The 23,405-nt window shown below is 49.3% G+C and overlaps 1 protein-coding gene across 2 annotated transcripts; it reads right to left on the bottom strand.

Annotated features, from left to right (window-relative positions):
• Positions 1 to 1,168: 1,168 nt before the first annotated feature.
• Positions 1,169 to 20,346, bottom strand: Mturn (maturin, neural progenitor differentiation regulator homolog). 2 transcript variants are annotated; one of them, XM_013118253.3, is made up of 4 exons: positions 20,106 to 20,346; positions 12,320 to 12,442; positions 5,948 to 6,040; positions 1,169 to 5,559 (listed from the first exon to the last, which is right to left on the bottom strand). In XM_013118253.3, the coding sequence occupies exons 1-4, from the start codon at positions 20,265 to 20,267 to the stop codon at positions 5,494 to 5,496; spliced, it is 444 nt and encodes a 147-aa protein (XP_012973707.1). In that variant the 5' UTR covers positions 20,268 to 20,346; the 3' UTR covers positions 1,169 to 5,493. The 2 variants fall into 2 exon arrangements, with proteins under 2 accessions (XP_012973707.1, XP_005076860.1); XM_005076803.4 differs by having other exon boundaries at positions 1,169 to 6,040; positions 20,106 to 20,341.
• Between the last annotated feature and the right edge of the window lie 3,059 nt (positions 20,347 to 23,405).

Below are 23,405 nucleotides of genomic sequence, written 5' to 3'. Positions count from 1 at the left end.
CACTGTGGAAACAAGATGTTTATTACGTCCCTAAGCAAGGAACCCTGCCTTCCCTCTTTGTTGTAGTTTGGTCCTGAGATCTCCTAAAAGAGAAGGGATGTGTGGCAGGACAGGGTGTGGCATTTTCGAGCAGGCACTTGGGCTGATACCCAGCTGTGGCTCTTCACTGGGAAAAGGGGATCCTAGGAAGGCTGAGGTAAACCAGAGACAAGCGTAACAGTGCAGGCCGCCATTGTGGCTTTATGGGACCTTGTGGCGTTTCTTCCTCTACAGCAGAGCCAGGTGCTCTCTACCCGTCCTCCCGCAAGGAAATCCAAGATGAGGTCACCATCCTTACTCTTACCCATGAGAAAACAAGGAGATGGGGGGATGAGTAGTGCCACAAAGACTGTCAGGGACCTGTCTGGGCCAGAACCTGCTGCCTGCCAAGTGATTTCAGAGATTAGCTACAATGAGAGGAGAGGTGAGTAATGCTAGTGTCTGTCCCTGCGTATAAAGGGGCCAGGGGAGCCTGTGTGAGCAAGTCGGAGAAACAGGAATTTTCCCACGATAAAAATCTGTCTACACGGCCCTTCTGGAGCCAGGCTTACTAGAGAGGGTTAGAACGTTCACACACAGACTTACTCTGGACTTGGAGTCTCTGGCGAAAGCCAAGGACTGACTCCCAGCGACATTATGAAAACACACACAGCCACAAGGTGGGTTTGCTAAGTCACTCTCAAGTTTGGAGACCCCCCTCATTCAGAGGGAAAAACTTGATCTTTAACCAAAGAGTGAAACTTGCTAGCGTTCAGAGCCCCCACTGAAATGCCTTTAATCTAGTGACGGACAGCTACCGGGAACAAAGGTGTTGAGGAAACCTCATGTCCTTATTGAACTGTCACAGGACACATGTTTCTAATTGTGCCACAAAGGGTTCATAACCAGGTTTGCAAAAAGGAAACCTGACAGACGAAACCAGCACTAGTTCAAAGGGAGATGAAACATTGCTGAACACTAGCCAGGGTGTAAGTTAGATGTACGCTCCCAAACTCGTGAATCCACACCTTTGATGTAACTGCCCCCACCCATCTGTATCCACGGTCTTTGTTACACATTTATAAATCACATATACTATTCTGTAACCAAACTCTGTCGAAATAGTTTTTAAAAAAAAAGCAAATACCACTAGGGCTGAAAGGCTCTTTAATAGCAAGCTTATGGTAATTACATCCTTGGATGTGGTCCTTGCTCTCATGGGAGGGAGGAGGGAGCAGATGGGACAGGGTGCAGAGAGAATTTACACAGTTCTGTCTGAAGCATCTAAGAAAGGGCACAGTTTTTGGCAACCCATGTCACAGTTTGTCGTTTACAAGAGCGCTGTCTGAAAGGAAATGTGAACGCAAAGAAGAGTAGGCACCACACAGGAGAAACTCCCCACCCGAAAAACCAAAAACCGAACAGCAAGGGCCCTTGCTTCTGTTTCTTCTGATTTGCTTCTTTGGAGATGGCTGCAATCCTGCTTGTACACAAATTAGCACTGGACTGTACCTGGGTTTGGGCCTGCCCAGCACTGAATATTTATTTTAGCGCCTTCTAGAAAAGCTGTCATTTGTATAGAGCATTGGTCCTGGCCAATTCAGAAGGTACCTGCTAAAATAGAATCTCGAGAAACAAAAACGAAGGAAAGCCCAGGAAAAGGTTTGAAGAGCACACGGCCAGCTTCCTCCCTTATGCTGAACAACTTGAACACATCCCTAAGCGAACCGAATGTTAATTCCTACGTAGCTTGGTACACACTTTAAGCTGCTTGGAACTATTCAGCATTACAGTGTGGAGAATGCGGCTCCTAACATGAAATGCTCATGGCCATTGCCACAGACCACAGACTACCAGCGTTCTGGCAAGTTTTACACCTAATCCGTATGAAACCTAAAAGACCTCGGTTTCTCAAATCACACTAGTTACCATTAAACCAAGGTTAACTGAGTTTGTACGAAAGAGGGGTTTCTAATGCAAAAAAGATTTTATGCACGTCTGTAAACGATGCCACAAGCCATGCATGGCATCTCCTCAAGGCTTAGTGCAGAAACTGACAACTGAAGCACTAGTGGGAGAGGGCAGGTATGGCTCCCGGTGCCCCAGCTGCCATCGCAGCCACTCCAGCCGGGGCCAGCACTCTGGAAGGCTTGCTTCTCAGGCGAGCAGCTGATTTTATTTTACGGGAAGGAATTCCACCAGGTGTACAGCACACCTGCCTTGCCCTTGGCTTGGCAGGGGGCACTGGGAAAGTCACAGCCATCATCAGCACCCTCTGAACAACCAGGCTCTGAGGAAAGCAGCCCTCCAGAGACAGCCAAGAAAACACGTGTTGTCCTGTACCCCAGGAGGTAAGTGTGGGCTTTGTGCTTTGTTTACAACCCGGGTGGACTGAGACCTAACTCTCTCACGGTCGCCGTTCATCTCCCAACCCACATTAAGTCTTGTTCATTCCTACATTCCTCTCACTGTAGAAAACCCGATTTGATTAAACTTTCCCAACTGGTGAGTTTTAACATGCAAAAACTAATAATTCCGCTCTGGAACTACAACACCCTGGACACACTCTTTGTGCTCTGAGAGACTGAAACAATATTCAACATGCATTGTGCTAGAGAAGTTTCTGCCTGTACTGAACACTGGTGTCACTCACTCCCAGTGTGCTTCAGTTTTACTGGCACCAGTGTGCAAAGGACAATCTCATCATGTGGCAGACGTTTTGTGCGCTCTGGTCATGGAGACACAAAATGTACCATGTGCTGCAGTGGGCCTAGGAGTCACAAATTCTGTGGGACTGAACCCAAGTGTACCAGGCAATGCTTCACTACCCTCCCCGGTTCTGAACTTGGATCCCTGAAGCCTGCTCAGTGCTATTACCAGGCAGGGTAATCAGTCGGATAGGAGGAAAATGTCTCCGTGGGTCAGTCAGCGCTAAGGTCAGGCTTTGTATTGTTGTCATGGTACGATTCAGACTTCACAGCCTGGTCATGTTGGTCAGCAATCAGTCCCTCCCTGGTCATGTTGGTCAGCAATCAGTCCCTCCCTGGTCATGTTGGTCAGCAATCAGTCTTTCCCTCGTGTGTTTCTTCTCACTCTGTTGACTGCCTGACAAGTTTTTCACTGTCGTTTTCTCTTCCAGAGTGACAGGACAGGCAAAGTGCTCACCACCCATTCATCGCCAGCTGTTCTTCATGCCCATTTCCCCTCTTGCGCTAACTGCCGACCACCTCCAAAGCCTTCAGAGGGGGAACGGGGAGGGGGGGCGGGACCAAAAAGCAATTTTGCCCACCCCTGGCAGAGCAGGTTCAGCAGAGGCAAACCATCTTCAGGGGCTTCTGATTCCCCATTTCTCAAAGCAACAGAATTTCATTTGGTTGCCTGGGACGGAGCCCACATCAGGCTCCAGGGATCTGGACACCCGCTGCCACCATGTTCTAAGGTAGTGGCATGGCCAACATCTTAAGGGCATCATCTTTGGCAAAATCCCAAATTATTTTCTTCCCATGTCCCTCACTGTCCTCAACTGCTGCTCTCTGGCTCACACACTTCCTACGGCAGCCGCATCAGTCGGGTTTTTAAAGCTACAAGAGCAAATACCCCTCCTTGTTACGTAGAAAAGTTACATGATTTATCCACGTCCTGCAGTCAAGGGCTGAGTCAACCCTAGAAGTAAGTGTTTCTCCTCCCACCCCATGGTTGCCACTGGAATGCCTCTGTAGGCTAGGGGAGGGTCTCACTGAGGAGCTGTTTGCATCACTAACCACAGGCTGTCTGCCTTCAACCCCAACTGTGATTTGAGGGTCAACAGAATGGGTAGGAGCGGGTGTGAGCATGCTTGCACACACAGGTGCACACTGGAAGGGATACACACATGACAGCAGAGAAGGAGGTTCGCAAGGACAGTGCATATGCTGATGCCTGGGCGTTTTGTCATGGAAATCAGCCACATCCAGGGATGGTCTTTCTTCCTGACCCCTGGGCAGAAGAAAGACCAGTTTCCAGCAGCCCACTGCACCACCAGGGGTCTTAACTTGTAGAAATAGAGAACACCAATATGAGAATACCAAGTATATTTGGTCAAAATTTAAATATGTTTTTTTGATAAAAATCCATCTTATATTAATGTCCAAACACATGTAAATTTAGATTTGAAGTCTCTGTATAAAATTCCAGGTTACCTCATAATGGAGCAAACTGCTCAGGTATCTTCATTTTACCAACAAAAGCCATTTATCTGTGTGGCCTATCATGTTTAAAAGGACCACATCTACAAGTCAGAGAGCTCAGTCTCCAGGCTGTGAGCAGAAAGGGTGGGTGGGTGGGGCACAGGTAGGACTGGACCTCACACCTTGGAAGGAGCACTAAGTCTGACTTTGCTAAGGGGCGACTTCAAGGGAAGTAACTCAGCTTGAGATTAACCATTAATAAGTTTCCTCCAGAAAATAAAATCACAGGTACAAAGCACAGATGGAAACCACGATGTGACATCACCCAGGAACTGAACTCTGCAGTGCACCAAGGGGCAGCGGGGCCTTTCACGGTACCACTGAATCAAACAGAAAATGCCCAGACACCGCTGCCACAAACACAAGCTTCTGCCACTGTGGGTTTGGTTTGTTTTTAGCTTAAAATACTGATGACGTGTGTGTGTGTGTGTGTGTGTGTGTGTGTGTGTGTGTGTGTGTGTGAACATTCCCAAACTGGATGACTGGAGGAATTAAGAGATGTAAGGGGGCTCTTGCATCCTAAGTTATGAGAACCCCAAACACAGAAGGGTCTTATAACAGCATTAGAGAATATCCTGGTAAGTATTTATTGACTAAATAATGACAGCAGTTACTTCTGACTGTGTGTCCTGCTCATTACAAACGTCCTCTTTTTAAGCAAGCAATCCTCTAATTAAGATTCCCACTTTCATGTCCCTTTAAAATTTCACTGCATGTAGGCTCCCTGGAGTATTTAATTATAATTTTAAATAAATTAACTCAGTGGGAGACTTTTCTTGACATTCTCTAAAGAATAAAAGATTAGAAAAGTACAGGATTTCATTATATTAATTTTTTTATCCTGGTTTATTTTCCTATTAGATTTCATCAGTGGCTTCAAAGCCTAAGGAGTACTTGCTCGGATTCTGGTTGTTTTCATGATTTAACAAGTTGCCGTCTCATAAAGGAAGAGGGTAAAGGTTTCACTTCATATGCAGGTTTAGAAACAGCTCAAAGGAATCAATAATTTATATCTTTCACCCCACCCATACTTCCCACTAGTAGAATTTAAAAGTGGCTTTGGAACTAGCATGGTTTAAAATGTTCGAACAACCACAAAACATTTACACTAACCAGTGGCTAGCATGCCCAGGTAACCAATTCAGCACCAGCGAGACTCCAAGGAGCCTCAGCCACCCTCGCCCTCTGCATTTCACGACTAGATATCAAAACTCATGCTTTCTAAGCAAAACCTTTCACCTACGGACACTTAAAAGGTACATGAAGAGTGCAGGCTGCATTTCTCCTCCGTCATGCTTCTCCTCAGCAAGGTCACCTGGGAGGACTCAAAACACATCCCTAATACATTCGGAGTTCTCTACATTCCAATCAGCAAACGTTAATTCTCCAACATAAACTCAAGAGGGAACAGGCAGCCACAACATGGGTTCTAACTTCAAAGTGGCAAAGGCTACCGAGACACCTCCATAGAAACCCCCGCCAGAGTGGGGGCAGAAATTCTGATCACTCTGAGCAAAGCTCATCACAGACACTGTGTGGTCATTTAAAAGGTATTTCATTTTCAGCTGGATGTCGGGAGCCCGATGTCCTGTTTTGAAGAGCTAATACAAAAGGCTACCTCAGGAGCACAGGACCCCATCGGCAGGCAGCACAGGGCTTCATCCCCTTCTGGAAGGTGACCTAGGAGTTTATTGCTGACTGACCCCCATTTGGGGGTGGTCCGCCTCTGGCTCCTCCTCCACATCCGCACTGTACTCTTCAAATGCGTCGTCATCTGCATCTGGGAGCCCCAGCAGCTACAGAGAAAGAATTGGACAAGAAAAGCAGCAGCTGTAAGCATTGCCCAGACTCCAGGCAGAAAGAAGACCAAAGACATTGCACCCAATGCAGCCGCTGAACACAGGCAGCGCATGCCCAAACTCAACTCCCCCACCACAGCCTTTACAAATCACATCCAAGAGTCTTCACGGTTCACCAATGTCACTGGTTACCTCTGAGAGGCGCTCTCTTAAATGTCAAAGCACAGGCCACAAACCACACCTGTACCAGGTGCAGCTGGAGTGTTGGTGAATCGCACCATGAGCAGTGCTGATGTCCCTTCAAAACGTCCCCAAGTCAATCCTCTGCTTTATTTTTCTCCCCCCAAACACGCGGTGTTATTTATTATGAGTAGTGCATAGATAAAAATGCTAAGACAACTAGGATGTTCAGTAGCAAAGGGCTATACTCTATGGCATGGCAGTAAGATAGGATCCTCCATATACTTAAAATTGGATTTTAAATTATTTAATGATATAAGAGGTACATTAATGTAAAACCGTGATAAAATTACAGATTTATTATGATACAGATTTTCTTAAGATTCATATGGATGTACAGGAAGATAGACTGTAATTAAATATACTCACATATTGAGTTTTCTTTAAAATTTTACATTTATTTATTTTGTGTGTTTGCATGTCACAGCGTGTGTCTGGTCACAGGACAATTTGCAAGAGCTGCTTCTCTCCTTCCGCCATGCAAAGACTAGATGTAGAACTTAGGTCCTCAGACTTGGTCATCTCACTCGCCCTTTCTATTTGTGTAAACATTCTGTGTGTGTGTGTGTGTGTGTGTGTGTGTGTGTGTGTGTGTGTGTGCGCGCGCGTGTGCGTGTGCATGTGTGTGGGGGAGTGTAAAGAATTTCTATAAAACTGGGATTGTGGACTTTTTTCCATTGCGTCTTTAAAAAATATTTTTATATCTATCTCACGTATATGACTATTTTGCCAGTACGTCCTTGCAGTTCCAGAGTGGGGAAGAGAAGACACCATTTGTAGTGGCTTCGGACTTCTGAGGTTCCTTGGTACAGATTCTACAAACACACCCAGAGGCTGGAAAATGTCACTTGGCCTGCAGACTGGAAGCCTTTGACCCTTGGCACGCACCCTTCTCTGTACAGCAGTACGTATGACATCAGCTAGAACTCAGAGAGACTCCAGCTCAGAGGCAAAAGCGAATAGCCAGTCTGCCCACTGTCCAGCCTTACAGATGTGCATCTTGTTGGGCTGTCTAGGGAGTTTCCACTGCCCAAGTAGCCTGACTCCAGCCTCCTCCTGCCTCTTTTCCTGCAGAGCTGGCTCTAGGCGGTCCTTGCTGGGAGTGAGCACTGCAGGAGCAGGAAGAAAGAACTCCCCGCTAGCCTCTGTATTCCATCCTTGGACTTGGAGTTAGCGCTCTGATGAGACAGACAAGTCTGCCACGCTTCAGGAAGAATGAAAACCGTGTGTGCCTGTGGCTATCTCAAGCAGCTTTACATGTGGTTCTCACGACCAGGAGACGCTGTGAGACTATCCAGAGTCACCTAGGACATGGCAGAGCCAGCACCCAGACTCTAGAGATTGGCCTGAAGACTTCCCACACTTACCCACCAGGCTGGCTACTGTAGAGATGCCTGTCAATGATGTGCCTGGCACTTGGAAGTTTCCACGGTTTCTAACTGGTATCCTCAGTGGGAAATGTACGCAACTAATGTTTATATATCATGACAACCTAGAAGCCCTTGAAGCATGGCAAACTACCAGAGCAGAGTTCCAGAAGCACCATGCAGATGTGGAACAACCCAGCACCACTGTCACATGCCATGGGTGGTGGAGGACCTAAATCAGAGGTGGGATGACAAACAGCATGGCAAAGAGCACTGTGACTGTGCCCACATGTCCCTACGAGAAAATGGAAGCAGCCAAAACCCGTTTGACAGGCCTGGTATGTCTAAAGGATTCTTGATGGCTATAACTGTACAATCCTAGTTCAGTGATTATAATTTTTTTTCAGCAGCCTGAGACTCAAACAAGTTTCTGCTCACTGTATGCAGGAACACACCAGCATTCCTAGGCCTTGCTGACCACAAAACAGCCCTTGGAACAGTCCACAGTTACAGACTGCTAGGTCCACCAGGGCACACAGGCCCCTGCTGGAAAAGGAAGAGCTACTTGAGAACTGAAGTTCTCTAGGCCCTGGTCACCTGTGGGACTAATTTCAGGTCCTGTGGACAAAGGTGCAAATCACTCGAGGCTGTGGCCGGCATGTGGCACCCTGCAAAGACGCAGATCAGGCAATTCGGGTTGGTGTCTTTATGCTGAGGGAGAAGGCTTATGGGGCTTCTAGAGCATCCTGGGTCAGCTACGGCTCTGGTGTATGTAGTATGTCCTTGGGGCTTCAGGGCATCCCTGCACACTTCTTCCAAGGGAGAACCAGCATTTCCCACACTTAACGGTGTCTCCGAGTCACCAAGAACACTACCTACAAGGCAGACCCTGGATCAATGAGCCCGGGGGTCCCCACATTTCTAATTTGCTCCAAGAGGGCCCAGAAGCCCTACTATGGGCAGCAAGACTGGGTAAAGCATTTGGGGGATTTGAAACTGTTTAATCCTAAAACTCATGCTGAGTTTCAACCAGTCTTCCCTATATTAGGATGGAGAGGTAGTTGCGAGATGAGGTAGGAGTCAAATGGGCAGGAGGGGCAGATGCGGGTTATAGGGGGCAATGTCCTTCCTACAACCAACAAGGGTCTTCTTGTTGTTTGTTTGTTTTGTTTTGCCATCGAGACAGGGTTTCTCTGTATAGCCTGGCTGTCCTGGAATTTGCTCCATGCTGAGATCTGCCTGTTTCGCCTCCTGAACACTGGCATTGCAGGCGCTCACCACTGCCCCGCTAAAGAACCACAAGGTTTGAATGTCCACAACATGAGCAGAAAACAAAAGATATGAAAAAGTTAAATTTCTAATATTTATTGTCATTCATGCATATCCACACGGGCAACGTTTTTCTTAGACTTTCTGTCCCACCCGGGCAAGTTTAGCACCAGAGGGTTCCTTCATCTCTTCAAGGCTGCTAATCAGATGGTAGGAGCAGAAACAGAAATTGCTCTGCTCTGGGCCTTGAAGGATTTCTTGTGTGGAATCATCCCTGGCTCCCTGGACCACTGGATGCAACCTAAAAACACTAGCCTCCCTCAGGTCCGTGTCTAGACTCAAGGGAGTGTTCTTCTGGTAGGAGCCCCTTCTTGAGAAAAGAAACAGTGCCACACAGTATCCTCAGCAAGAAGACTGGGCCATTCAGAGGAAGAAGCCATGGGAGCCACAGGAACTAATGCCAGGCTGGGCCGTCACGGCAACATCAGCCAAACAGCGCTCACCACTGCCACGGGCACAGTTACAGGCCCCAACCTCCATGAAGGAGAGAGCGGAGGAAGTCAGCTCACTGGGAGAGCAGCGATCCTTCATGCTCATGTAACTGGGGGGCTCTGGCACTGGAAGACCATCTCTCCTCTCTACGTCTGCTTGCTTACCAGCAATCAAGTCTGACACTCACCATCAAATGAAACAGACACAAGTGACGGGCACGGTCACCAGTAGTGAGGACCGAAATCACTGGCCCATTATCGATGTCTACATGGCGATGGCCAGCGAGAGTCCCCCAGGAGTCACGTAAGTGAGGAAACGACTGTCCTCGTTTGCCAGGGGTCTCTGAAGTCACTACCAGAGCAGTGCTACCCTCGGGTGGCAACCATGAGTGGCAGTGTCATTTGCATTCATGCATCAATGCTATCTGACACGCTCATGGTGAGGGGGAAAGAATCGGGCCCCAGATCCTCCTTCATGAGGCCGGAGGCTCCTCTGGTGGAGAGAAATGAGGGTCACGCGAGGTGAAAAGATGGACAGTTGCATCAGTGACCACGTCCCTATCCCAGGGCAGCTGGACTTTGACAGTGTGCTTTCGACATTGTCCATGGATCCACGGTGAAGTTGAAGCCAGCCCGCTTTTAAAGATGGGAACACAGAAGCTAAGAAAACTGCCAGAAGCCACATAGCAAGGGGTAGGGTAGTCTATCCCACCTGGGGTATTTCCAAGGACTCACTGCATGGCCAGGAAACTCAGATTCCATCTTTCTCTCATTTTCTCACACTCGATTCAATCAAAGAGCGAGGCCAGCTGGGTCTACTTTCCAGGCATCTCCAGCATTCAAGGCCCTTGCTCCACTCTTGCTATTTTTGAGCTGGCCTCACATCTGCCTGGAAGATGACACTGGATCTTGCTGACAGTCAATCTGTGAGCACTCCAGTCTGCAAGAGGGAACCTCTCAAAACAGGACATCACCACGGCCCTCCTGCTCTAAATCTTTGGGCTCTCCATGACTGGTAAAGCCAAGTCCTTCCACAGCTATGAGACCTGATGTCCTCCTGGACCTCCCTCTCACCGTGCCCAGGTCCCCAACTCCAAACCCCTGGAGCCACACAGATACCTCCTACACCAGGCACACAGGCCTGCCCTTAGGCTTTCAGACCCGCTAGTCTTTGTGCCTGGACACCCGGCCCCCACCCCCACTGGTTCTCCTTATGATCACTGCTGACTCCAAAATATCCTTCTCACCGAAGACTCCTAGCTCTCTCCTGACAGTTTCAGGGTAATGCTTCTCACCCCCATCCTAGGTTTAGTTCCTGCCTACTTGGCACCTGCTGCGGACACACTTGCTTACCTTGTCTTCCCCAAAGGGGATCACACTGCCTGATTCCTATGCTAGGAGCAGAGCAGGAAATGGTCTGAACGGCTTGGTGGGCATTCACCACATGCTGACAGCAGACCCAAGGGGGGCACACAGGCCCTTGAAAGCCAAAGTGGCTTAGAAAATTAGCAAGAAAAAGAACAGAAGACCAGATGAATGGCTGCAATAAGAGAATGTGATGAAAACCACCGAAGTTCCATTTCTCATAATAGTGGACTGAATAAATAGGACCAACCCTGCTACTGAGAACAGCTAAGACAGTTTCAAGCATTTCATATGGAAATAGCCTCTTCCATATGGTGAAGACTTGGAAGCCAGGGAGGTTGTCCTAACCTGACTGGGGAAGCAAGAAAGTATATTGTGTTTTAGACTGTTCTAAGAACTATGAAGAAAAGGGTCAAAGCTGAGGGCCCCCTATGGGAACACACTACAGCAGGGTCCCCACTTTAACTTAGAGCCACCCCAAAGGCCCACACTCCTGGAACAAAGATGAGCTAAAGAGACAAGATCTGAACCTGTCTTTTTATCACTTAGAGTCTCTGGGAACTACAAATCAGGTACTGAAGGCTACCACAGGCTGATAGGGCTCTCAAGTTCGGCAGGGCCAACAAAAGTCCTTTCTGGAAGGTACTGTCATATTGGGCCTCAATGTATTCCTGTCCATGAACCTGCATTTAGACAATGCCACACACAACTGCTGGATACCACACGTGACAGCCCGGAGGCACGGAGGACTCCAAAGGCTTACTAACCTTGAGACGTCAGATTATGCAACCCGACCTCCCTGGACCAGAGAACAAGCTTGAAATGTTTAGTGGAGAAGTAGAAACAGAAATTCCACAGCATAGTACTGAATGCATGGAATCTATTCACAGTGGGCAGGGAAGCAAACTAGGGCGTGGCATGTCGTGAAGCTACGGATAGCTTTGGTAGAGAGAGGGAAGTAAGGAACCACCAAGCTAGGGTGAACGGTCACTTCACGTGTCATCAGCTATAGTGAAAACAGACCGTCAGCTTGCCACAGAAATATACAGTCCTAAATCCCAGGAAGGGAGGCAAGTTTTAGGCAAGTGTTTTTGAGAATGAAGAAAAGAATCAATATCTAACACTGCTGTTCCTCACAGGCACAAATGTGGACAGGTTTTATCTAGATTTCCGGTCATGTCCCCGATGCAAGCATCACTATGAGAAAACCAAACAAACAAACAAAACAAAAGCCACACTACTTCCAGGTGGATTTGGAGTCTACTGAGCGAGAAATGGAATACTTCATTGTCTAGAAAATGTTCTGTCTGCTTCCACCCTGTCAGTACTTCTCAAGAGATGCTAGGAACAGCCACCATTCCTGCACCACACAGCCCTGCCACACCCCACACCGGCTGCTGTCTTTATACTGCAGGGCCAACAGCGGACACGAGAACAACAGTCATCTTGGCTTTGCCCTCTTTCCGACCATCCCTGCGGTTACCACTATCACGGTGCGGTTACGGAGGGGGACGGGGAGGCTTCAGAAGCCACGCAGCACCTACAGGTCTGAAGGACTTGAGGACCTTTTCCAAGACTTCGTGGAGTGTCTTCTTGCCGCAGGAGGAGATGTAATCCTGTGCTAGCTGCAGGAAGGGCAGGCAGTCTTCGCTCTCACTCCACACGTGCTGCGGTCCCACAAGGGCAAGGAGGAAACAGAGAACACATGTCATTACCCTGGAGCTTTAAAGAACCACGCCTTCAAAGCCAGCCTCCGTGGCAGAGTGAAACCCATCCACTCGCTCTTCACGTCTCCGCATGGCAAGGGGTCAGAGAATGTCAGATCCACGGGACTCCCTCAAGCTGCGAGCTCCCAGTCTCACCTGATGCCTGCCCTCTGCCCCCAAGTAACTGGAGAGGAGGGAGGCAGACATCACCCCGGTCCCCGTCTCCAGCGGGGTTATTTTAGAAGAGGAGGCCTTCAGATTCTTTTACTCTGCCTTCAGCTACAGCTGAAGAATTAATTAACCATAGTTTGTAATCATGAACTTGGAACAAGGTGTTCCCTCCGCAGATCGCCCTTTGGAAGGGGGTGTTGGTAAATTTCCTCAGAATGGAACCAACTTATGAGAAACTGCAAAGTCGGCACCGAGTCACCGGGAAGCCAGTCTTCCTTCAGGGCACATTAAGTGGACATCCTACCCAAGCATCACTAATTCAACCTAGTGCATGTGGAGAGCAGCCTGCATTTAGGGCTGTTTTTGTTACTGAGGCTGGGGACCGTTTCTCTATGTGAGGAAATTCATTTATCGCCTTTAAAACTAAAGCAAGTTTTTCCCATAATGGTCAAGGAGCTAGAAAAAGCTAGAGAAACAGACTGGTGAGGTCTGGCTGAAGAAGCCCTAGATCTGCAGAGCCAACCAGCCAGGAACACAGGGTAGCCCAGGGGTCTGACTCAGGGTGTCAACCAATGAGACAGAGCTAAGGCCTGGGAAGAGGGAAGTCGCCTGGTAGGCTGGAGGAGACACGGAGGCTAGGAGACAAGACCTAGTTAGAGAAGGGGTCCAAGGGGTCCACGTAGCTGCACCTGCCTGCTTCTATTCATGTACATAAGCAGGGCATCACCCCAGGAAGTTCAGTTTGCCATCCCATGAACGCATCTCCTAACCTTTCTCACTGCAGGATGCCTAAGAAGAGCCGCGGAGACGTCTGACACAGCCGGGGTCTAAGTGAGGATTTGACAATACCATTTATTAGCTGCTAATCATCTTATATCTACTGTATTTAATAAAAAGTGTTTCATTTTATTTAAACTACTTCTTTCCAAAACTAAAGGTATCTAGCAGGGTTGGAATATAAGACAAGATAATCTAAGAAATAAGTCTGATGTGTGTGTGTGTGTGTGAGTGTGTGTGTGTGGCAGACAAAAGAAAAATAATTAAAAGGAAAGAAACATATAACCAGGGGTTATGAGAGAGCAAGCAGTCAGGAGAGAGGGCAGAGCCTGCAATTAGGGTCTGAACCCCAGAGTCCTGGGCCATAAGATGCAACCATTGCAGCTGCAGCTGGGAAAGTATTTCAGGAACATATAACCAAACACCACACTAGCCAGGAAAAAACTCCAGCAGGAACTGGAGAAGCTGGCCGCAGCCACAGAAATAGCTCAGCTGGGAGTGTCAGACGGAAGAATCCTAGCTGCCCCTGGGTACAGACAGTGTGTGGAGCCTATGGGTCCAGTGGCTGCAGGCCTCCTGTGATGGCTGAAGATGCCACAGAGGTCAGAAGTGAGGTGGAGCAGGGTTCTCCAGCTTTAGCAGTCGACAATCACCTGGACGTTCGTTACAATGCACATTTCCAGGACCACCTCCCAGAGTTTCTGCTTGGAGGTGGGCTACATTCCAATAATTTTCACGGAGACCTCAAGCAGTTTCAAAATACTGACCACAGCCATGAGCTGCAGTGAAGTGGCCTCCAGGACCCACACCCCGAGTGACCTGCCTCTCCCACAGCAAATTCCCGAAGTGAACACTGTGTGACTCCAGGCCATCTGTGGTGCCACCGCCACACTGTGGCTCTTCTTTCTGCTACATCAGGCCTGACCTCACCAGGCTAAGACAGCACAAGCAGTCACCCTCAGCAGGGAGGGAGCATGTTCCACTTTCCATATAGAGATGACGAGATCTGGTCATCAAAACGTGACGTTAGAGCAGTCAGATAACTCAATCCCGCTGAGTTCTTCTTCTCCTGGGGGGAATGCTGCTAGACTTTCTGCTCTGAACTGAAGAGGCCAAGAAGGTTAAGCGCACTCCCCTGACTCACTCTGAGCACCTGTGTCCTGAGCCACATGCCTTTCTCATCGCCGTGTGACCAGCCCCCTGTAGTCACAGGTTCTGAGTCAGGGAAGCGACCTAACCAAGATGGGAATTATCTGAAGGGAAAACAGCATCTGTAGTGAACATGCAACATTTGTCTGGCATTATTCCTGAACAGTACAGAACAATGCACACTTACTTCACATTCCTACTGTTCTGAGCATCCTGAGTAACCTAAGACAGTTAAGGCATACAGGGAGATGTGTGTAGGGTATGTGTAAATATGTCATTTCACACAACAGCTCTGAGCAGTCTCAGATTTGGGCATCTAAGGAAGGTCCTAAAACCATTTTCCCCATGGACCATCTGATCTGCTATTCTTGTTCTTTTGTGTATGTGTATGTGTGTGTGTGGGGGGGGCTGTTGGTTTTCAGACAGTGTTTCTCTGTGTAACAGCCTTAGCTGTCCTGGAATTCACTTCTGGCTCTAGTTTTAATTGGTGTTCCTTCATCTAAAACTGATGTCTGTCCTCGGAGCTTCTTTAATAATATGACTATTGTTCTTGTTTGGGTTTGAAACTGCACAAAATGTGGATCCAAATATGTTTCTGATGGACTGTCAGAAAAGGAGGAGCTACTAGGTAAACAGGGCCCTCCACACAATCAGTAACTTCTTTATAAAGCTATCATTCTTTTTAAAAATTTATTCTTATTTTATGTACATAAAATGTATGTCTGTGTGACGGTGTCAGATATTGGAGTTATAGACAGTTGTGAGCTGCCATGCAGGTGCTGGGATTTAAACCCAGGTCCTCTGGAAGAGCAGTCAGTGCTCTTAACCGCTGAGCCATCTCTGCAGCCCCCCACAACCAGTAGTTTCTAATCTAGCTGAAGGTAGGGCACTCCTCAATTAGTGGACAAGGGAGGGGAGCAGTCAACTGGATACACACCTGCATAGTTTCTCATGCACACACACACACCTGCATAGTTTCTCATGCACACACACACATATACACACACACACCTGCATAGTTTCTCATGCACACACACATACATACACACACACCTGCATAGTTGCTCATGCACACACACATATACACACCTGCATAGTTGCTCATGCACACACACACACCTGCATGGTTTCTCATGCACACACACCTGCATAGTTGCTCATGCACACACACATATACACACCTGCATAGTTGCTCATGCACACACACCTGCAGAGTTGCTCATACACACACATACACACAAACACACCTGCATAGTTGCTCATGCACACACACCTGCAGAGTTGCTCATACACACACATACACACAAACACACCTGCATAGTTGCTCATGCACACACATACACACACCTGCATAGTTGCTCATGCACACACACACACATACACACACCTGCATAGTTTCTCATGCAACACACATACACACACCTGCATAGTTTCTCATGCAACACACATACACACACCTGCATAGTTGCTCATGCACACACACACACCTGCATGGTTTCTCATGCACACACACCTGCAGAGTTGCTCATGCACACACACATTACACACCTGCATAGTTGCTCATGCACACACACACACCTGCATGGTTTCTCATGCACACACACCTGCAGAGTTGCTCATGCACACACACATTACACACCTGCATAGTTGCTCATGCACACACACACACCTGCATGGTTTCTCATGCACACACACCTGCATAGTTTCTCATGCACACACACATATACACACCTGCATGGTTTCTCATGCACACACACCTGCATAGTTTCTCATGCACACACACATACATACACACACACCTGCACAGTTGCTCACACACACACATACACACACCTGCATGGTTTCTCATGCACACACACACACCTGCATGGTTTCTCATGCACACACACCTGCATAGTTGCTCATGCACACACACATATACACACCTGCATAGTTGCTCATGCACACACACCTGCATAGTTGCTCATGCACACACACATATACACACCTGCATAGTTGCTCATGCACACACACCTGCAGAGTTGCTCATGCACACACACATATACACAAACACACCTGCATAGTTGCTCATGCACACACACCTGCATAGTTGCTCATGCACACACACATATACACACCTGCATAGTTGCTCATGCACACACACCTGCAGAGTTGCTCATGCACACACACATATACACACCTGCATAGTTGCTCATGCACACACACCTGCAGAGTTGCTCATACACACACATACACACAAACACACCTGCATAGTTGCTCATGCACACACACACATACACCACACCTGCATAGTTGCTCATACACACACACATACACACACCTGCACAGTTGCTCACACACACACATACACACACCTGCATAGTTTCTCATGCACACACACCTGCATAGTTTCTCATGCACACACACATACATACACACACACCTGCATAATTGCTCATACGCACACACATACACACACTCACCTGCATAGTTGCTCATACACACACACACACACACACACACACACACACACACACACACAGTTCTGTCCTCCTGGTGCCTGAATGGCTGCCCATATTCCCCTTCTCAGGCCTGATAGCCGTCAAGACCTTCTGAGTTGGTAGAAGAAGGAATTGCCATCCGGTTGCTGAGTTCCTGCCCCCTCTGCCTGGGTGGCAACAACTCCCGGCATGGTGGACAGTTTGGAAAGGGGTTACATTGGCAGGCAGTCTGAGAAATGAGGAGACAACAACAAGCTGCCTAGGAGCGTGGCAATGAAAAGAATTTCTGTCCTTGGGCCTCTGGAGGGCACAGAGGTCTGGGCTATCAGAGTCTCTTACACACTAAGCCTCAGTTTCCTCATCTATAAAATGGGTATACCATCTACGTCACAGAAAATTTGTGAGGCCCAATAAGAAGTCACCTTTCAAGGCTGGGCAGAAGGCTCCGTGGGTAAAGTGCTTGCTGTACAAGCCTGAGGACCCGAGTTCAGATCCCCAGTACCCATGTAAAAACTTATAACCCAGCAGTAGACAGCAGGATCCCCAGGTTTCACTAGCCCTGAGGCAGGAAGTACCTGTGCTGTAGGAACTTAGAAATGTCAGGAGACAGGCTTGAGGGCACTTCCCTCCCCCCTCCCCCCACACACCTCTGCCTTCTGCGTGCTGGGCTTACCACTACCACCACACCCAGCTGCAGATCACACTTTAGACCCTTTAGAGAGACTGGTGGAGAAAGTTCAAGAAAGGGCAAAACACTCGAGGGCTCATGCTCCAGTGCCGCTGTGGCCACGGAGGGAAACGAGAGGGACTGTACACGCTTTACCCACGATGCTGGCACAACTGTGGTGACCTGGACCCCGGGAGTGGGGGAGGGAAGGTAGAAGGCCTTTAGAATTGGGACCAGGCCCTGTCTGTCATATGGATGTCAGCAGCATTTACAGTGACTCCAGTGACACGGGCTCCCAGACAGGAGCACTGAGCCTAAGCAGAGGTGCTCTCCAGTAACCCTGCCGGGCACTGACCACAGGCTGCCCCGTCAAGTGAGGTGACAGGAGCTGACAGCCGTTTGAGCCAGCGGGGGGGGTTCAATGTTGTCTCCAAGCACACAGACGAAGCAGGAGCTTGGATGTCTTCGCAGAAGCAGGGCCGCTATACCACTTCTGAGCTAGCTAAATGTCCTGACAGCCACAATGCCATTTGTATGTTGGATAGCCCTGATCAGTGTTTGTAAGCTTTTCAATGATCTAAAACGTTGTAAATGGAGAGATGCTACGTAACATTCTTACTGTTACCAAAATCTTCAAATAGCAGAGATACCACTTAATTAGAGGGAAGCGCTTAACACACTCAGCCTAGTAGGGATTCGAGGAACAATTTGGCTAAGAAAACACCTGTGGTTGGTAACTTGTCCATTGTGGTCCAAGGAATTACCTTTTCTCTTCCTCATCCCCTCCTTCAGATCAACACTTCACTCATGCTAAGAACAGCTGATGTGTGCTTACATGAATCAATAGTTTACCTGTCACCACAGTGAATACTGTTGTGCGGTGAGGAATCACTTCCGAAAGAGGGTCTCAGGATCCTAGACTGACTTGGAACTCACTAGATAGCCTCTGCTTCCAACTTTCTAAATGTAGGGATCACACCCACACCCACACACCCCACCTCCACTTCTGCAGTGCTGGGAACCCAACCCCGGGCTTTATACAAGCTGCACAAGAACTCTGCCAACCGAGCTACATCCTTTTAAACAAAGCGCGTGGGGAACACCAGGTCTCTGAACTTAAAATTTGCAGGACACATGTGCGTCGGGCTGCTAGATGTGCCTAAACGATCGCCAGGGAACTGGTACTAGGAAACTGATTTAGTGGATAGGCATCTCAAGAGAAGACAAGTGGACAGAACCCAAATCCAGAGGCCACCCAAAGCCAGGAGCATATTGGCCAGGTGTGCACCAGCCTACACTTGTCCTGTCCGGGTTTGAAAAGGGACTCACTGTGACTGTGAACTGTTTGTTCTACAGGTGAGATTTTTTTTTTGAGATAGGGTCTCACGAATCCTAGGATGAACTTCCCAGGGATGAGTCGGGTGCACCGGGCGCGGGGTCCATGTCCAGCTTTGTCACTCCACCTGAGGAGCCAAGCGATGCACCGCCCCATCTCCCTGTGCAGCAGCAGCAGCGGCGCCTGCTTCAGCCTCAGGCCAGCGACCACACGATAGCCCTCATTCCCAGCTGCCTCCATCTTACATTTGGGGACTATTATTTATAGTGCTTACAAATACTCCATGGCGCGCCATCCCCGCCCTGCCTCCACGCCTCCCATCACAACCGCGTGCTCTCTGCATCCCCTTCCTAAACGTGGGAGCCAGGATCCCTAGTGGGCGACACACAGGCCGAAGGTTTGGCCAACCGTAGTTCTGGTCCTGGTCCTCCCGGGCCGGGGTGTGTGGGTTCTTCCTCTGCAAAAGCTGAAAGGCCTCGGTGGGGCCACAACAGCCTCAAGGCTGGCCAGAACCTGTACAAGGGACACACACTTGGGGGCAGTTCATTGAGGAGCTAGGGAAGCCTGGGACCCGGGATAGGCGTGACCGCCCTCCCCAGCCCCCACCCCCCGCGCGAGCGCGAGCGCGTGTGTGCACACGCATACATTTTCAAGCCTCAGGGCGTTAATTCCGCAAATGGGGTCCAAAAGATCTAGCACTGCGGGTGTAGACAGAGGCTTTGTGTCCTTCCGAGGGACTCGCAGCCTGGGGCGGGGGCCTTGCCGGGAGGGGCGGCTTCAGAGTTGTTTCTGAGACCTCGAGGGACTGATACCTCCCCGGACCGGACCTTGGATCTACACGCAGGGGCTACGCGCCCCGCCCGGTGGATGCCACACAGGGACTCCCTGGGGATTCTCCGAGCCACGCGCCGGGCACAGGGTGGTCCGGGAGGTCGCCACGCGTCGGCTCCGCGGCTCCGGGCTCCCCGCCGCTGTCACTCCGCCCCACCCGGCCTCCCTGGAGGGGCTCGGGCGCAGCGGAGCTCGCCTTTCCCAGGTACTCACGAAACTGTCGCCGCAGCCGTTGTCGGGACACAACACGTAGAAGGATACGCCCGGGTCGGCATAGAAGTCCATCCTGCGCTCGCTCTCCTCGGCGGCGATGAGCTCGAAGGGCGTGCTGGAACACCACTTCTCCGCGATATCTGCCAGCTGCTGGAAGTCCATGGCGGCGCCGCCCGCGCCTCCTCCGGGGCTCGCGGCTCCCGGGTCTGTTTACACCGCCCGCTCCGCCTCCGCCCCGCCCCCACCCCCGCCGCCCGGCTTGAAAGGAACCCAAGCACCCGGGCCCCCCGCCCCACACCAGCCCGGGGCCCGCCCCGGCTCGTGACGTCACGAGCCCTGGCCAATCCTCGGAGCCCGACCCGGCGCGGCCCCAGCCCGGTGATGTGAGGATGTGGGCGGGGCTACCGTCTCCGCAGGTGGTGGCAGGGTGGGGCGGGGCTGGATCCCGAGCCTTGGTGTGGAGCCGGAATGGTAGGCTTGCTCCGGAGTCCGCTCTAAACGCTCCCAGGACTACAGACTGCATGGCTCTTGCTAGGGCTGATGGTAGATGTGCCGCGGGAGCCTAGGAAAACAGCTTTGCTATCTACAGAAACCAAAATTCTGTCCTCCAAGGAACCCTGAATGTGTCTTCCAGACTGATTGGGAAGTGTACATCAAGTTCAGTTTAAACCAGCACTCGGGAGGCAGAGGCAGGTGGATCTCTGTAAATTCGAGACCAGCCTGGTCTACAAGAGCTAGTTCCAGGACAGCCTCCAAAGCCACAGAGAAACCCTACCTCGAACCCCCCCCCAACAAAAAAGTTCAGTGCTTTCACAAATGTCTTCACAATTATTAGGCTTGCGTTTACGTTGTATGATCTAGAATGGCCAAATGTTTTGTTGATTAGTTTGGGGTTCTGGTTTGAGTTTCCTGGAGATTGAACCGAGGGTCGTATTTTTCTTATGCAGGCTTGCTACCACTGAGCCACATCCCCAGCTCGCTGGGAAAGCAGACAGCCTGACATTGGCCACACCTGTTGAATGTTCAGGATACTGCGTGCCCAACATGCACACTGGATTACAGCGGGTGCAAGAGTCCTCGCCTGAACACTCGGCTTCAGGGAGGGACACATTAAATAGTATCCATTCTATAAACATCCATCAGTGGTTATTTTTAAAGTGTGCCTTGCTAGCTGGGGCTGTAAACATGAAGGGTAGGTCTCTACCTTAGTGAGCAGGCATTCTAGCCAAGTCCAGCTAATGCACCTCTTATTCCCAAAAGGCCAGGGGTGTTGTTCTACAGTTGTCTGCTTTGATCATCACTGGGGTAAGAAATTTCATTCCCTTGGCTCCCCCCTAGTCAACTGAAGCAGAATCTTTATAGTGTATCCATCAGGCTCTGAGTGAAGGAAGAGACAGTGAGCAGCTCAAAGGCATCCTGCACAACACACATGTCTGCATCTTTTTCTTTTTCTTAGCTTATCTAGCACTTCACCCTGTAAAACAACTTCCTGATTTCACCCGTCTTCCTTGAAACCAGTTTAGTTCAGTGACCCAACTGTGGAGTATCTATTGGGTACCAAGGATGCATGAGGCATAGTTTTGCCCTCAAGGAACATACAGCTTTACACAGAACCTAAATGGCCTGCTAATTATCCTGTCAGATACTAATCTAGGTGCTGTTCTTCGAGTTTGCAGATGCACTTCAGAGAGAGATGATCCTCTGTGAGCCTGGTGAGGTGAGCTCTTAAAAAGGACATGGATACATCCTGGAGAATATCCAGTGTGCCATGGATTCATCACTAGAGACGGAGGTGGGCACCTGGCTGGGAACAGGTGCTAAGAACAATCCTAGCCAACAACCAATAGTAAGAAAGCAGACTTAAAGAATAAGCTTAAGTTGACTTTCTCAAAGTTTCCAGACAAGAATTGTACCTGGATGATGCTACAGTCTTGAGATGCCCTGAGACAAGAAACCATTTATTCATGTCTGAGATGTACTCTCTGCTTCCGGAACGGTGGACCACTAAATAAGTTTTTGAATGGTGGACCACTAAATAAGCGTTTGAGTTTGTTTAAATTTCTCTTGCAGTAGTAGAAACAACAGAGGCAGAACAATTACAAAACTTCAGTAAAAAGTTACAAAGTTGCAAAATGGGCAACACAAGATCTTTCAAGCATCCTTCTAATTTTACCTTGTTCTGACACTTAAACATGTGTTAATCTGGAGGGCAAAATCGCCTTTCCCTGAGGGTCACAGATAGAGAAAGGGAAGCAGTTCTGCTTACGGTTGCTTTAGTTAACAGCTTGTCCATATATCAAAGCACAAATCTATTCCAGAAAGTGTTCCACTTGAACCTCAGTTTCCCTAGATGACTGAGAAAGCTACTTCTGCTTAGATAAGAGCATCAACCTTCATCAAGCCTCCACTGCCTTGGGCTAGTCCTGGGAAGCAGCCCAAGTATTCCAGTCCCAAGGGCAGGATGGTGTACCCTTCTGAGCGCCTACCAGGTCTTTCGTGCTGTCAGTGGGTGAAGGAACTTCAGGGCCTACAGAACTCCTTTTCTTGTGGTCCCATGAGCCTATTACCATGGCCTGGAAGTAGAAGGAAGTGAACGTTTATTACTACCAGCAAGCTGAGAGTTGAGCAGTCTTCACTGCACTTAGGAAACTATTTCTGCTCAGACGCCTTGCTGTCTTTAAAAATTACCACCTGGCTTTTGGCAGCTGCGCACTGGGAAAAAGAAAAGGCAGATGCATACGCACGGGCTGGGAGGTCTTAGCTCAGTTTGGAGGAGCAGAGTCTGCCCTATACTCAGGCTAAAGCCAGATTTCCACCCACCTGGCTTCGGTCCTCTGGCTTTTTAAATCTCCTTTTGAGTAAGGCTGCTTTAACACACAAGCGGACCTCCTGTTCACTCCCATGTGGCAAGTCCATTTGTTCAGTCTACTCTTTGGCAGAACCGGCTTCACCTACACAGCCTCATGATTCCACAGCAGGGGGAACTAGGTGTCTCCATGTTCACCCTTGGTCTGAGCCCAAGGCAGTCGCATCCTGTCAGGAGACAGTCTCCACAGTTGGTGGAGGCCTGTGTGGTTTGAGCCAACATCTGAGGCGTGACATACAAAAGAGCAACCCAGGATGAAGGAGAGGGCACCCCTGAAACACAGTCTGGAGGGCGAGCAGAGGGAGAGGGGGAGTATAGGGACACAGAGAGTGGGGTTTGCACAAAAGTTTGTCTCCTTGAAAACAAATGTGAAGAAAAGTGAAACTGAGAGATGAACAAAAATTAAAATTTACATAAAAGAATCATTGAAATTT

Source organism: Mesocricetus auratus, unplaced genomic scaffold (genome assembly GCF_017639785.1).
Source record: "Mesocricetus auratus isolate SY011 unplaced genomic scaffold, BCM_Maur_2.0 Super-Scaffold_100676, whole genome shotgun sequence".
Classification (NCBI taxonomy): Eukaryota; Metazoa; Chordata; class Mammalia; order Rodentia; family Cricetidae; genus Mesocricetus; species Mesocricetus auratus.
Note: the sequence above shows the minus strand (reverse complement) of the source record. Positions and strands in the feature narration are given on the sequence as shown.